Source organism: Tachysurus vachellii, chromosome 8 (assembly GCF_030014155.1).
Source record: "Tachysurus vachellii isolate PV-2020 chromosome 8, HZAU_Pvac_v1, whole genome shotgun sequence".
Classification (NCBI taxonomy): Eukaryota; Metazoa; Chordata; class Actinopteri; order Siluriformes; family Bagridae; genus Tachysurus; species Tachysurus vachellii.
The window spans coordinates 24,776,502-24,793,645 of record NC_083467.1 but is presented as its reverse complement, the minus strand read 5'-3'; the positions used below and the strand labels follow the sequence as shown (position 1 = coordinate 24,793,645).

The 17,144-nt window shown below is 38.1% G+C and overlaps 1 protein-coding gene across 1 annotated transcript in view; it reads right to left on the bottom strand.

Moving 5' to 3' along the window:
* The window catches only part of znf385b (zinc finger protein 385B), a 207,368-nt gene that overhangs the window by 174,230 nt on the left and 15,994 nt on the right, over nt 1-17,144 (bottom strand). Inside the window, exon 2 of the mRNA XM_060877038.1 lies at nt 8,455-8,748. Coding sequence (XP_060733021.1) covers nt 8,455-8,746 — 292 coding nt within the window. The 5' untranslated portion in view covers nt 8,747-8,748. The remainder of the gene's footprint in view (nt 1-8,454; nt 8,749-17,144) is intronic.

Sequence of the window (17,144 nt, the reverse complement as noted above, 5' to 3'; positions counted from 1 at the left end):
CCAAACTGACACCTCATCCATCAGCACCAGAGTTTGTTTAGTTTGGCACTGAATCTAGGAAGCTAATGTTGCTACCACGCAAGTAAAGCTAGTTACCGTACTTACCAGGTTAAAACTGACCAAACTGTGGTCCAAAATCCTCACACTTATCTCACAAAACATCATCTACATTAAAAAAACGATAGCTGTCTTCATTCCAGATCTACAAACCGTGCGTGATCGATATGCGTAAATATAAAGCGCTCAAATCAAAATGCTCATACATAATAATGTGTGATCGATGTAGCACTGATCACTGCGCCGTCCTCAGATGTGATTAGTCAGAAGGTGTTGTGTTCTATTGCAGTAGCACTTTGTTTGTTTTTACAGTTTTGTCTATAAGATATGAAGAAATGTATTAAATGCAGTTCAACAATGAGACATCTGATAACAACAGAGGTCTTGACCATGATACAGTGGTGTAACACTGAACTACATTGCGGGTGTTTTTTTGTTTGTTTTTTTTTCAATATAAATTTGGGATACATTGATAAATTGTGTCATAAAATATGTAAATCTTTGTATTAAAGGAAATGTGTTCATCCACCTACAAATTGTAATTGTAAGTTACTGTGAGTCTAAATTATTGTGAGACTGTAAATTATTGTGAGACTGTAAATTATTGTGAGACTGTAAATTATTGTGAGACTGTAAATTTCTGATACTATAAATTACTGATACTGTAAATTACTGATGTTATAAATTACTGTGAGACTGTAAGTTACTGTGAGACTGTAAGTTACTAAAAGACTAAATTACTGATACTGTAAATTACTGATGTTATAAATTACTGTGAGTCTGTAAATTATTGTGAGACTGTAAATTTCTGATACTGTATATTACTGATACTGTAAGTTACTGTGAGACTGTAAATTACTGTGAGACTGTAAGTTACTAAGAGATTAAATTACTGATGTTAGAAATTACTGTGAGACTGTAAATTAATGTGAGACTGTAAGTTACAGATACTATAAGTTACTGTGAGACTATAAATTACTGATACCGTAATTACTGTATTGATGTTATAAATTACTGTGAGACTATAAATTACTGTGTGACTGTAAATTACTGTGATTCTGTAAATTACTGATGTCATAAATTACTGTGAGACTGTAAGTTACAGATACTATAAGTTACTGTGAGACTATAAATTACTGATACCGTAATTACCGTAATTACCGTATTGATGTTATAAATTACTGTGAGTCTGTAAATTACTATGAGACTGTAAGTTACTAAGAGATTAAATTACTGATGTTATAAATTACTGTGAGTCTGTAAATTACTGTGAGACTGTAAATTAATGTGAGACTGTAAGTTACAGATACTATAAGTTACTGTGAGACTATAAATTTCTGATACCGTAATTACCGTATTGATGTTATAAATTACTGTGAGACTATAAATTACTGTGTGACTGTAAATTACTGTGATTCTGTAAATTACTGATGTCATAAATTACTGTGAGACTGTAAGTTACAGATACTATAAGTTACTGTGAGACTATAAATTACTGTGTGACTGTAAGTTACTGTGTGACTGAAAGTTACCTTGAGGCTACATTTGTTTCAGTTGATATTAGATGCTGTTACTACCGATGGTAACAAAAACACGTGTGCTACAAGTACCTAATTAAAGTGGTCCAGACTGATCTTTTCCAGCTACATTTAGACTGTTTTAGTAAAATTAAAAGTCACTTTTACACAAAACTTTTCTCAAATCACTTTCGTTCATTTTTAAACTAGAATTTATATTTGTGTCCCATTGATATTACATTTGCCAATACTTTGCATTATTTGTAATGAAAAATGTACGCTTTAGTTGTATTCACTAAAACACTGGTACTTATGTGTTTATATGTTACTTATGAATATCTTTTTTCATTTATTCATTCATTCATTTTCTACCGCTTATCCGAACTACCTCGGGTCACGGGGAGCCTGTGCCTATCTCAGGTGTCATTGGGCATCAAGGCAGGATACACCCTGGACGGAGTGCCAACCCATCACAGGGCACACACACTCTCATTCACTCACACACTCACACACTAGGGACAATTTTCCAGAGATGCCAATCAACCTACCATGCGTCTTTGGACCGGGGGAGGAAACCGGAGTACCCGGAGGAAACCCCCGAGGCACGGGGAGAACATGCAAACTCCACACACACAAGGTGGAGGCAGGAATCGAACCCTGACCCTGGAGGTGTGAGGCGAACATGATAACCACTAAGCCACCGTGCCCCCCGAATATCTTTTTCTGTATAAAAAAAAACCTTTCATTCTTTGTTCTTTATTAATTCAATTTTTTGATAATGACTGATGCTGATTGTTTTTATTACATTTGTAGAATGTCCTCATGGCATTAGCAAGGATTCCTGTTAACCCCATTTTGTGCTAATTCCATGTTGAAACAACCCTTTTACTTCTTAAATGATTTTTAACTCAGTTTTGAACAGTTAAAAGCACCCAAGATCTAAAGTTAGATCTAAAGATCTAAAAAAAAAAAAACCTTTCCTAGGAGTGAAGGTAGGCATATAAAGCATTAATGGCAGTGCAGAGAAATGTAGAAATGTACAATATGCATTTTTCTTACATATAGTGTAAAGTGGATGATCCTAAGACCTCCATGGCTATGTTCGGAATAAAGGCCATTAAACAGCAAGATTTAGCATTATGACTATGTTTAATTCTTAGTGAAGACCCAAGTTAAAGTGCAGGTGTGGGACGCTAAATGGAAATGTGTGGATATTGGGACGCAGGTTTTCTAGTCCTCGATGTCGAGAATACATTAGATTCATCCTGCAACAGCAGGTGAGTGAATATGAGTATAATATTATCTCATTTAGGTAGAACATTCGAACCTTTTACTTCCTCCTATATTCAACAGTGTTCTTTCACTTAGCTTGATAACGTTCTCGCTAATCACTAATCTGCAGAATTCAGCTTGGTTAAACTCTCCTGTACTTGTGTAATCTTGAGAAATCAAACATGATTAAAGTGATGGCTTGGATATACAAAATCAACACAACATAGCTGTTTCCCAAATCAACAACTCCATCACTGCTGATGAGCTCAACTCCAGCTTTCATGTAAAAATACTTAGAGCTTTTACAGTCAACTGTTCCAATGAACATGTAGGTAATACTTAAAGGGAATTTTTCACACATTAAGGATTGTTCAGTTTTTCACGCAGATCTCAAATGGATGTGTAAAAAATAAAAGATTTCTGTGAACATGTCAGTAAAAGATTATATGATATGGAGACAAGTGGTTCTCGTTCTATTCTCGTATAAGGTTTCTATTCTATCTGTGATGAATGGATGGATGGATGGATGGATGGATGGATGGATGGATGGATTTAATGGATGGATGGATGGATGCGTGGATGCATGGATGAATGCATGGATGGATGAATGGATGCATGGATGGATGGATGGATGGATGGATGGATGGATGGATGCGTGGATGCATGGATGAATGGATGGATGGATGAATGGATGCATGGATGGATGGATGGATGGATGGATGGATGGATGGATGTAGGGATATATGCATGGAGGGATGGATGCATAGATGTATGGATGGATAGATGGATGGATGGATGCATGGATGTATGGATGGATGGATGGATGCATGGATGGATGAATGGATGCATGGATGAATGAATGCATGGATGGATGGATGCATGGATGGATAGATGCATGGATGGATGGATGGGTGGATGAATGGATGCATGGATGGATGGATGGATGGATGGATGGATGGATGGCAGACTAATCAGTGAATATACTGCCTGGATGGTTGAGTGAAGGTGGATGGTGATGTATTAAAGGAATTTTGAATGCTTGAGTTAACAGATGAACAGACAGACAGAGACACAGACAGGAAGACAGACAGATAGGCAGGTTTAATGTGTCTACAGGTATGTTACACATTCACTAATTGAAAGCTCAATGACAGAAACAGCTTTTGCTGCCAAAAACATTAGAAGGTCAACAACATGTTCCTCTCCTCCTACTTTTCTGCACTGAACTATGAAATGTTCTACGTAGCTCCTTACAACAAGCTGTTCCTATCAGCAAGGGTTCCACAAAGGCTTTAGAAAAGATAAAAAAGAGAGAGATATAGAGAAAGAGAGAGAGAGAGAGAGAGAGAGAGAGAGAGAGAGATTTGTACAGAAATGAAACTCCACCTTTGAGTCTGCTGCTCCTACAAACGCTTTTTCATTGTTGTCTGTGATAAACAGAATATGCAAATGTTCTTGTTGAAATTTATAAATTGATTGATATTTGTTAAAACTGTCGCTGTGCTATAGTGAAGATTAGTGTGGACTCTTCCTCCCCACGGCTCCTTTGTGTTTCTCAGCTTGGGCTAAAAAAATGATCGAGGGAGTTTAGTGAGAGCGTTTGTTAGCACTCGGCTGGGTTTTTCAGAGAGACGCATCACAGAAGTAAATACCTCAAATATTTAAAGTCATTTAACAAAAAGAGGCACACACACATACACACACACACACACACACACATACAGAGGCACACACACACAGACCCGTCGCTGTCTTAGAGAGAATGTTGTGTTTATCTGTTCACCTGAGAAAGTGTGTGTGTGTGGGTTTGTGTATGTGTTTGTGTGTGGTTCTGAGTGGTTGTGTGGCAGCATTCAAGTTCCAATACAGTGTGTAAAGTGCACAACATACCAATACTGCCATCTTGTGGTTTCTATAAAATGCTGTGTGAAAACACAGGCACTTGCACACACACACAAACCTACACACACCTACACACACCTACACACACACACACACACACACACACACACACACACCATCCAATTCCATATTTATTTAGAACATGAATGATGGCTACAGAGTTTTACATTGTAATCGTTTCATACCAAATGTCCAGAGATAATACATCATTACAAAGGTAGAAAGTATGAAAGAGATAGATGGAGAGACGGATGGACAGATGGACAAAAAAAGAAAGAAAGAAAGAAAGAAAGAAAGAAAGAAAGAAAGAAAGAAAGAAAGAAAGAAAGAAAGAAAGAAAGCTGGTTGGATGGATGGATGGATGGATGGATGGATGGATGGATGGATGGATGGATGGATGGATGAAATCTTCCTCTGATGAAGCTCCTTCATTTGGTTCTTTAGAGAGTAAAGGGTATATAGCTTATTAAACTGATAGGAAGAGAGTGTGTTGTGTGATTCTGCACAACAGCATTAAGGAGGTCAGTGAAGAACCCTTTGAGGACCCGAGAAGACACATGTCTACTAATCACACGTTAACAGAACCTGCAGTGAATCTGACACCTCGGGACATCAGCATACGCTTCTCTTCCTCTCAACCTGATCCAAGGGTTCCAGCTGTAATTACATATAGCAGCTCAGAATGCACACATTACATCACCCCTATGACTAAGTTACTCCTCCACTGTTTGATTACCAACACACACCTTTCAGAACACTCACCTGTACCAGACAGTAACAAATGATTCCTAACTCACATTATATCAGCTTTCTCTAAAACAAATAGTAATCCCATAAACATGCCCAAACTAAATAAAATGCTCCTGTGTTACATTCACCAACAAACACTAAACACTACAAGACTGAACATTGAATCAACATTTTAAATCCAAATCAGTTACACTTAATGTTTGGCGCTATATGATGGGAATGCTGGTGTTTATGAATCTTGCTATTTGATGCTGGTGGATAAATGTTGATTATGGATGATGGAGTTTGCTACTTTTGGATCTGCTGTTTGTTAATGAAAGTGTTCAATGGTAGTTGATGAGTTACAGTATATTGGTGTTAAAGGGCATATGGTGGTAAGGAGATTGATAGTGTATGTTGAATGTTGGTGTTTGGTAGTGCATGTTGAATGTTGGTGTTTGGTAGTGTATGTTGAATGTTGGAGTTTGATAGTGCATGTTGAATGTTGGTGTTTGGTAGTGTATGTTGAATGTTGGAGTTTGATAGTGTATGTTGAATGTTTGTGTTGGTGGTGTATGGTGGGGATTGTTGGTGTTTGGTAGTGTATGTTGAATGTTGGTGTTTGGTAGTGTATGTTGAATGTACCACCAACACCAACACCAACACCAATACCAATGTTTGGTAGTGTATGGTGGGGATTGTTGGTGTTTGGTAGTGTATGTTGAATGTTGGTGTTTGGTAGTGTATGTTGAATGTTGGTGTTGGTGGTGTATGTTGAATGTTGGTGTTGGTGGTGTATGGTGGGGATTGTTGGTGTTTGGAAGTGTATGTTGAATGTTGGTGTTTGGTGGTGTATGTTGAATGTTGGTGTTTGGTAGTGTATGTTGAATGTTGGTGTTTGGTAGTGCATGTTGATGTTTGGTAGTGTATGTTGAATGTTGGTGTTTGGTAGTGTATGTTGAATGTTGGTGTTTGGTAGTGTATGGTGGGGAATGTTGGTGTTTGGTAATGTATGTTGAATGTTGGTGTTTGGTAGTGCATGTTGAATGTTGGTGTTTGGTAGTGCATGTTGAATGTTGGTGTTTGGTAGTGCATGTTGAATGTTGGTGTTTGGTAGTGCATGTTGAATGTTGGTGTTTGGTAGTGCATGTTGAATGTTGGTGTTTGGTAGTGCATGTTGAATGTTGGTGTTTGGTAGTGCATGTTGAATGTTGGTGTTTGGTAGTGTATGGTGGGGAATGTTGGTGTTTGGTAGTTTTTGTTGTGGAATGTTGGTATATGTTAATTGGTGTAGGTGTTTGATAATAAATGTTAGTTCAGGTTACATGATATTTTCCTGCTTCATGACTCATGTTGTGACACTAAATTCACTTCTTTATGAATGCCATCACCTATGAATTGTCTAATTTTTATGTAACCCAACTTCAGTGTTTATGTACATCTACAGTAGGTCATATGTTCTAGTTTGACACAGTCTATTTGTATAGACCATTTGTATACATAATCTCCATGGCACGCTTCCCCAAAACAGCATTACTTCAGACATCTGCACCTTTGACAAGCAAAATCCCTCTAACAATTTCAGCCGGTAGGAGTTCACGCTGGAGAAAAGCCTTCACAGTGACTCTTCACACATTGAAGCCTCATAAAATTTGAGCATAATCACGCAATAAAATGGCCAACTTGCCACGTCACTGAATGGCAAAGCATCCATTTCACACAAGCCCTGTCCCTCAGGAAATCAGCGAAGCATGGCTGTTATTTCGCCTTGAGAAGAGACTGCATAATGTCTATAACCGTTGTGCTACTTTTCCACCAGTTAATTCACTAGAGTCTTACTGGCAGCCTGTTATTTGGCCACCTCTGGCTTCACACACACTTGTTGGACTCACACACACACTCCCTAGTGATACACTAAACAACTATGGACTTGTTTAAAAAAAGGGGTAAAACTATAAACTGGCCTGCGCTCGTTTGGACTCTCATCTGTGTAGTCGATCATAAACATAGCATAGCATGGGTTTTTAAATGTCTATAGTAGCAAAGAAGTCTGACAAAGAACTCTGCTGGGCCCTTTGAGCATGGCCCTTAACCCTTAACTGCAAGTCTCTCTGCATAAGGGTCTCTGTCAAATGCCATAAATGTTAATGTAAGTACACAGCTTTCTTATGTTGTGTCCTGCATTTTATATATATATATATATTTTTTACACAATACCCCTAAGCAAATATGTTGACGTGAACTGGAGATTAAAAAAAAACAGCTGGAAGGAATGAGTCGAAGCTGTGAGTCAGTGAGGCGAATTCAGGTTACATTAACATCACAGATATTTAAATAGATTTAGACCCACATTCCAACTCACAATCACATTTAATCCAATAGTAATATATATATAAACATATATATATATATATATATATATATATATATATATATATATATATATATATACTTACTTTTCTGATTTGATTCATTTGATTCAGCTCGTTTTGATTATTGAATTCACATTAATTAGATTTTTTGATTTTGATTTTTTGATTTTTTCAGTTCACCCTCTTTTTGATTCATTCACTTCACCCTGATTTTGATTCATCATTTGATTCACACTCATTGAGATTAATTCGATTCAGCTTCACTTTGATTCATTTGATTCACACTCATTTTGATCCGTTCAAATTCACCCTGAATAAATAATGCACCAATATATTTTTATACTCTCATTGTCTATCCATTTCAGGTGAGATATACACACTGTGTAACGACTTGCATTCTGAGGTCTGAATCGGGCCCTGACTTGATTATTTATCGTATTGCGTCTGTGCTTTGTTAAGATGATTCCATTTCAGGTGTAAAGATAACTGACAGCACTAATACACTTGACCATATACAATACTCATACTTGACCTGATCACAAAACAGGAAGTGTATTAGATCCTCCATGTCAGTTAGTTGAGGTAAAACAGGTAAACAGCCTCACCTGTGCTGCTGCTTGTAATTGTCGTGGAAAGAGGATTTGGGATGCTGTTGCTGGCTGGTGGACTCTCTCCATTGTTGAGCTGTTTGACTCTGCGCTGGTGGGATTTCCCGTTGTAGTGTGTCTGAACCTGAGCAGCTGAGTTCAGCTGAATGTTACACACTTCGCAGAGCGAATACAGGAGCTTCTTTCTCTCCTGTGTGGAAACGTCCGCCATTCCGTCCTTCAGCTCTGTGACAGGAAAAAGCGGAGGGCTGTTCTCCATCAGCTGTGCCGGACTCAGAGGAGTCTTCATGCCTGAGATGGAAGACGGATCAGGAGTGAATCGGGAGAATGAGCAAAATTCCAACACGTCAGCTCACTTCCTAAATTATACACTGTGGTGCACACAAGTGAATACCAGGAGAGTTTACATTCTAATGAATCCTGCTGAGATGAGGTGCGTGAGGGTGGAGATATGGAATGTGTTTGTGTTTATTAGGTGCCCTGCCTAGGCTCCTCCCTATGGTTTTAGAAGTGGCCGGAGAGCTGTGACCTCCAGCAGCCATCTGTCGTTTCCACAGAGAAACACATTCACATGGGGCTTATGAAAGAGAGAGACAGGGAGAGAGAGAAAGAGAGGGGGGGATTCCTTAAGCTCAGAGTGTTCTTTAGATAATAAGGTTCATATCTTCCTGTCATCCTATCGTACAAGAAATCCTTTACTGGCCATTACAAAGTCCTGAAATTGGTGACTCTTATTAATAAAGAAATATTAGATTAATTCGAACAATCTTATTATACCTGGAAAATGCATGATACAGTAAATACCAATGTATTTTATTTTTTAAATATTTCAGTCTTATGTATGTTGTTATTATAAAGAAAATGCATCAACACTTTCTGGCCAATCAGATTTGAGAATTCACCAATGCCATGATATAATCAGGCTTATAAAACTATTGAACCATTTTACTGTCAGAAAATGTGCCCAAACGTGTCTACTGGTTAAAAACTCAGTTTTTCATAACTAGGTCTCAGAAACACAAAAGTTCAGATAAAGTTCATACACTGATTACTCCCTATATCCTCCTGTCCTGGCTGTATGACATGCATAACACCAGCCATAGCACTAGGATAACGAATAGGTTACTGGGATTTACATAAGCCTCTCTAGTCTGAAAGCTGAAATAAAAGCAGTAAAGTGTGGACGAGCCGGCTGAAGATGAGCGCTAAATCAACACTCGTGCAGGCTGCAGACTTAGCTGTGTGATATCCAAGCTGTGGAAACACAACGGCTGAGTCAGCGGCACTCCGAAGAAAAGCCTGTGGATGTGATATCTAATAGTGTGTGTGAGAGAGAGGAGAGAGGAAAAGTGTGTGTTTGTAAAAGTGTGTATGTGTGATTGCAAGAGAAAGTGATCGAGAAAGTCAGTGGAGGTGTGTGTGCTTATTTCCTCTCGCAGCTATTTATAACACAGCAAAAGGACAAACTGGAACCACAAGAAGAAGAAAAAAGAAGTAACATTCATCTTTTCTTAATCAATTTCTGTCTGTGTATTAGTATCCCTAACCCCTTGCTGTTACTTAACTTCCCGGCGTGTCCTACTTTACAGCGGAAATGAGGACAGAGCAAACATAGAGCAGCTGCAGTACTATAGTACAGTTAGGTTGCCTTTGCAGAAAAAAATCTGCAGCTCCATCACTGAGTGTATGTGTATGTGTGTGTGTGTGTATATGTATGTGTGTGTGTATGTGTGTGTGTGTGTATGTGTTTGTGTGTACTGTATGTGTGTGTGTGTGTGTGTGTGTGTGTGTGTGTGTGTGTCTATATAACCAGGTATAGCCTACATTAAATACTATCCTACTACTTTACCACTAGGCTACAACAGCAAAGCATTTACCTTCACAAAAATAGGACTGTTGTGTAAATATATTGAGAGATGAGCTTAGGATATATAAGTGACGTGACATACAGTATGGTGGACATAAGTATGGTGGACATAAGTATGGTGACCCATACTCAGAATTCGTTCTCTGCATTTAACCCATCCAAAATGCACACACACAACAGTGAACACACACACACACACCGAGAACACACACCCGGAGCAGTGGGCAGCCATTTATGCTACAGCGACCGGGGAGCAGTTGGGGGGGTTCGGTGCCTTGCTCAAGGGCACCTCAGTCGTGGTATTGCTGGCTCGAGACTCGAACCCACAACCTTAGGGTTAGGAGTCAAACTCTCTAACCATTAGGCCACGACTTCCTTAACATAATGCGGTTATTACACTACAATGACTGTAATAGGAGTATATGGGTAAATTAGTGTATGGAGGAGTAACATGGTCTTCATTGGCAACAAAGAGCCCAATCAATGGGTGCACAGTTAGATTGTAGATGCCCTTATCCAAAGCAATTTACATTTATCTAATTTATACAGTTGAGCAATTAAAAAAAGTAAGAATCTTGTCCAGGGGTGGCAGCTTGGTGGCCCTGTTTTCAAACTCACAACCTTCTGAACGGTAGTCCAATGCCATAACCACTAAACTACCACATCCCCCAAAAGGGGATTGCACAATAAGATCAATAGGGTTGGCAGTGAGGGCAACATTGTCTTCAGTATGATTAATTGACTCTACAATGAAGACAATGGTGTTGGTTTTAGGGTTAATTGTGTCAAAATACAGGGTATTATACTGTACAGTTCAAGAAACACTAACTACATTGAGTCTATTATGGTGTAGGGCAGTGTTACTCATTGCACGGCTCGCGAGCCTCCTGCGGCTCGCCAAGCTTTAATATGCGGCTCGCATGGCAGTAAATAATACGATGATATGATCATGTGGTTAAAATTTATTTTTCATTTAAATAACATTAAAAACAATCAGGGAAGCATAGAAAAACGAATGTGCTCTATTACTAATAATATATATTTACATATATTATTTGACTCATCACTGACTCACTGCGTTCTGCGCAATAGCCAGTTTTTGGCGGCCTGCCAGAAGCTAGCTTGTGTTTCATGCTAGTTAACAACTTGTGTTTACTGTACACACACGGACTAAAAAATGGATCGATTTCTTATCAAACAATCCCGCGCACAAAATGAACAGCAACAAAGCAATGTGACAGTGACAAAAGAGGTAACTGATGGGGAGCATGCATCATCCGCAACTCGAGTAATTATTGTATTGCAATATTGTACATTGTATTTAAGCAGATAAGCTATTTAAGACTGAATAACTTGCCATACTTTGCAGTGAAAGTGGCTCTCCTATTGACTTTATCCTATCAGTGTGGCTCACATGAAAAAAATAGTGAAGACCACTGGTGTAGATTGACACCTTGGTCAGTAGTTGGGGGATATAGGGTGCACCATAAAGGGATTAATTGTATTAAGTTGGAATAATGAGGTCTAAAGTTGGTATTAGGTTGGACATTGGGTTAATTAGGTCTACAGTGTGGAGTACTATGGTGTACAGTTGAAGTGACTTACTACAGTGGGGGTTTACGGGTGTAGAGTTTATGTAACTGGGTCTATAGTGGGGCTAGTAGGGTGTACAGTGGGGTAATGGGGTGTACCATGAAAGGGTCTACAGTTGATATTAACAAGCATTGGGCTAATTAGGTCTATAGTTTGGGCATTATAGTGTACAGTTGAAAAAACTATCACTACAGTGGGGTATTATGGTGTAGAGTGATGGAACTTGGTCTACACTGGGGTGATGGTGTGTACAGTGAAGGTTATAAATTCTACAGTAGGAATAATAGATGGTATTAGGGTGGACATTGGGTTACACTACACCAACTATTGTAGAATTATGTAACCCAATGTCCACCCTAATACCATCTATTATTTCGGTGGACATAGTTGGGTTACATAGTTCTACAATAGGTTAATATGATTGAAGTAACATGTTCTGTGGTCGGTGTATTAGAGTGTAGAGTGCAATAACTGGGACTATAGTGGGGTAATATAGTGTACAGTAGTGTAGTTGGGTCTGAAATGGGGTAATATGGTTTACTGAGGAAAAGAGAAACAGATTTCCAGAAACTCAAATTAATTTATATCTAATAATTTACATCAAATAGTTTATATTTATCCTCTGTACATCTGTACATGTATCATCCCTACATCCCCATGAGAAGTAGATGAAGAATTATCCACTTCACAGTGAATGTTTCATGCAGTGTTTATTGTAGGATCAGCATCGAGAGAGTGCGAGTCTACAGCTGAAATGCTTTAAGAATCATGGCTACACTGAATAAATCAATGACAGACAAAAAGCCTCACCTGCAGGCTATTCTGTAAAAGCCCTTATTTCTTTTTCCTTTGCTCTTTATTTCTCCATTTTTACAGTCAGTATAGACATGCAGCTAGTCAGCAACCAAACATTCAGCAATATTCTCCATCAAACACCAACGCTCAAGGAAACTCTCCATCAACAACAAAGTTCAACCGCATTTAACATCATTCACCATCAAACAGCAACATTAAACATCATTCACTATGAAACACCAACATTTAACATCATTCACCATCAAACAGCAACATTAAACATCATTCACCATCAAACAGCAACATTAAACATCATTCACCATCAAACAGCAACATTAAACATCATTCACTATCAAACACCAACATTTAACATCATTCACCATCAAACACCAACATTAAACATCATTCACTATGAAACACCAACATTTAACATCATTCACCATCAAACAGCAACATTAAACATCATTCACCATCAAACACCAACATTAAACATCATTCACCATCAAACACCAACATTAAACATAATTCACCATCAAACAGCAACATTAAACATCATTCACCATCAAACACCAACATTTAACATCATTCACCATCAAACACCAACATTAACATCATTCACCATCAAACACCAACATTAAACATCATTCACCATCAAACAAAAACATTTAACATCATTCACCATCAAACACCAACATTAACATCATTCACCATCAAACACCAACATTAAACATCATTCACCATCAAACACCAACATTTAACATCATTCACCATCAAACACCAACATTAACATCATTCACCATCAAACACCAACATTAAACATCATTCACCATCAAACACCAACATTAAACATAATTCACCATCAAACACCAACATTAACATCATTCACCATCAAACACCAACATTAACATCATTCACCATCAAACACCAACATTAACATCATTCACCATCAAACACCAACATTTAACATCATTCACCATCAAACACCAACATTTAACATCATTCACCATCAAACACCAACATTTAACATAATTCACCATCAAACACCAACATTAACATCATTCACCATCAAACACCAACATTTAACATCATTCACCATCAAACACCAACATTAAACATCATTCACCATCAAACAAAAACATTTAACATCATTCTCCATCAAACACCAACATTTAACATAATTCACCATCAAACACCAACATTTAACATCATTCACCATCAAACACCAACATTTAACATCATTCACCATCAAACACCAACATTAACATCATTCACCATCAAACACCAACATTAACATCATTCACTATCAAACACCAACATTTAACATAATTCACCATCAAACACCAACATTTAACATCATTCACCATCAAACACCAACATTTAACATCATTCACCATCAAACACCAACATTTAACATCATTCACCATCAAACACCAACATTTAACGTCATTCTCCATCAAACACCAACATTAAACATCATTCACCATCAAACACCAACATTTAACATCATTCACCATCAAACACCAACATTAATCCTGTAATTCTCAACCCAGCCCAAACATTTCAAAAGTTTAAACAAACAAAAACAATCCAGCGTCTGTGTTTTCAGGTGTTGGATTAGTCAGTGTAAAAAGAGCTTTCATTTTATTTGAAAGCTTAAAAGAAGTGACATGATGTGTGTTAACAGCTTCCCTGTATGTTTTCTATTTAATCAGCTCGGGTAATAAACTATGCTAATATTTAAACATTCTCATCATTACCTGAGCAAATAAAGGAAAAGTTCAAATTTCAGGACCTTTCACCAGTTTACTGTCGGATAAGCGGCAATGAATTAAGCGGCATGTTCGTGTAAACGCTGCTTTAAAGGTCAAATAAGAATTTAATGTTGTCTTTCCAAAACTATTAGTTTTTTTTTTTTTGCAAACGCCCAAAGACCTCAGCAGGATTAATGTGCACGATGCCAAATCACTCTTCTGCCCTTGATATTTAAAATATCCACAACTTCATTAATCCATGACACAGTAATTCAAACCATCATTAACCGAAGCAGGAAGGAAGATGAACATTCAGAGACAGTAGAGTGCAGGGGTCAAACATGTTAATGGAAAATATAATGGATTAAGGGACTCACGGTTTGAACGTCCCAGTGTTTCACTTCTGACAGACATGCTTTCAATCACTAGGTTTTCCTTTCTTTTTTTTTTTCTTTTTTTAACAAGAGTTTAAAAGATTAAAGAAATTTCAGAGTCAATACTTCTGATTCGGAATCTAAATGCATTTTTATACTTGTAGCAAACTGCTGTATAATTATATACATACTGTAAAATATATTTCAACTAGAATATTAAATGCCTAAACACTACATACACACACACACACACACACACACACAGACAAGATGAATCGCAGCATGAACACAGCACAGATGGAGAAAAACCCAGAATGCCACGGAAATCTAATCTAGGATAATCTGTATGCTGGATTTTTCTCTGTCATTGCATTGTACAAAGAATTACGTAAAGGTGAGTTTTTCATGTTTGATCTGAATTTGTGTGATTCACTTTCATCCAGTGCTAGTATCCACTTCTGGTACAACTCTTTTACGTTTGTGCTTTTCATCCTTTCCTGTTTTTCTAGCCTTCATCAGACGCCGTCGCATCGTTCGTCAGTTTGCAAAACTATACAAGAACTCCAGATAATATACACGGTTTATTTTCTAATTTAATTAACAATGGAAAGGAATGTAACGAAGTTAAAGAAAGTAAAATCAATGTAAAAGAATACAAAAACAGTTTAATGAGCGAGTACCATTAATTACAATACAGCAAGTAAAATCAATCAGCGTAAACATTCCAATACAGAAATTTCATTACACTGTATTTAAGTTTCAATCCAATAATTAGTTTAACCCTTGTATGGTGTTTTTGTTACTCAGCCAGTGTTGGTGGGTCTGTTGGACCCGCTGCATTTTTGGGTTATTAATTCACTCTCTCTCACTCATCTTCTACCTCTTATCCGAACTACCTCGGGTCACGGGGAGCCTGTGCCTATCTCAGGCGTCATCGGGCATCAAGGCAGGATACACCCTGGACGGAGTGCCAACCCATCGCAGGGCACACACACACACACACACACACACTCTCATTCACTCACGCAATCACACACTACGGACAATTTTCCAGAGATGCCAATCAACCTACCATGCATGTCTTTGGACCAGGGGAGGAAACCGGAGTACCCGGAGGAAACCCCCGAGGCACGGGGAGAACATGCAAACTCCACACACACAAGGTGGAGGCGGGAATCGAACCCCAACCCTGGAGGTGTGAGGCGAACGTGCTAACCACTAAGCCACCGTGCCCCCAGTTATTAATTCAACACAATCAAATATTTTATGTTAAAATACTCTACAGATGTTTACTTCATCCCAGTAACAAGCAACATAAACATCATACAGTATATGGTTAATATTTGTCCTTTACCTTTATTACATCACATTTTTTTAATTAAAGTGCTACTCGTTTTTTGTTGTTTTTTAATAAAATGTAATTAAAAAAAAAAAATCAAATTTAATCAAGTTATGAATGGGAAAAAAATCAACAAATTTACAAGGAAGCAAAGTTTTTCAAAATTATTGATGTTTATGAATATGGGTCCCACAGACCCGAACATCATACAAGGGTTAAACATGAATTTCGTTTCTGGGCTCAGAATGCCTTTAAAATTCTATTTTTTCTCTCATTACTTAGATACTTTGAATTGTACTGAATCAGATTTGTTATATTTTCCAGTCTGATCCACTGACACTTACACGACACGCATGTGAAGCTCAACGCTTGTCTCATTCACCATATTTTTCCAACAGATGGCTTCAGTAAGCTGACTCTGATGCGAGATCAAATATTTGTATCATATTAAAACTATAACAGCAGGATGGGTTTGTGCTTATGAAGGTATGGTGCATGCCTCGGATAACCAAATCCATCACCTGTCACGTCCCTGTCTGTTTGTTCCCCCGCTTCTGACAGATTTATATTAGAACATTGACGCTCACGCACTGACTCCACTGTAGTGATATCAGTTATTCAGGTGTCGTGTCATCGATGGAATCAAAGCTGTCATTCATGCACACATTAACATTCTCCCTTTCACTTCATCTCTCTCAAATAAACTCCCTCACACAGGAAGTAATCAAACCTCCGAGGTCAATCCAACTCCGTCTGGCCTTGTGTGATATTAGAGATGTGTTGTGGGGGGAGGGTGGGGCGAGGGGGTGAGAAAGAGGGAAAGAGTGAGGGGAGGAAAAGAGGGGAGAAGAGAAGGGGGGGGGGGGACCAGAAAGCGAAAGGATAGATAGAGATGGGTGTAATAGTGGAAGAGAAAGAGAAAGAGAAAGGGGATAGAGCGAGGGAGAGAAAAGTAGTGGTGAAACAGG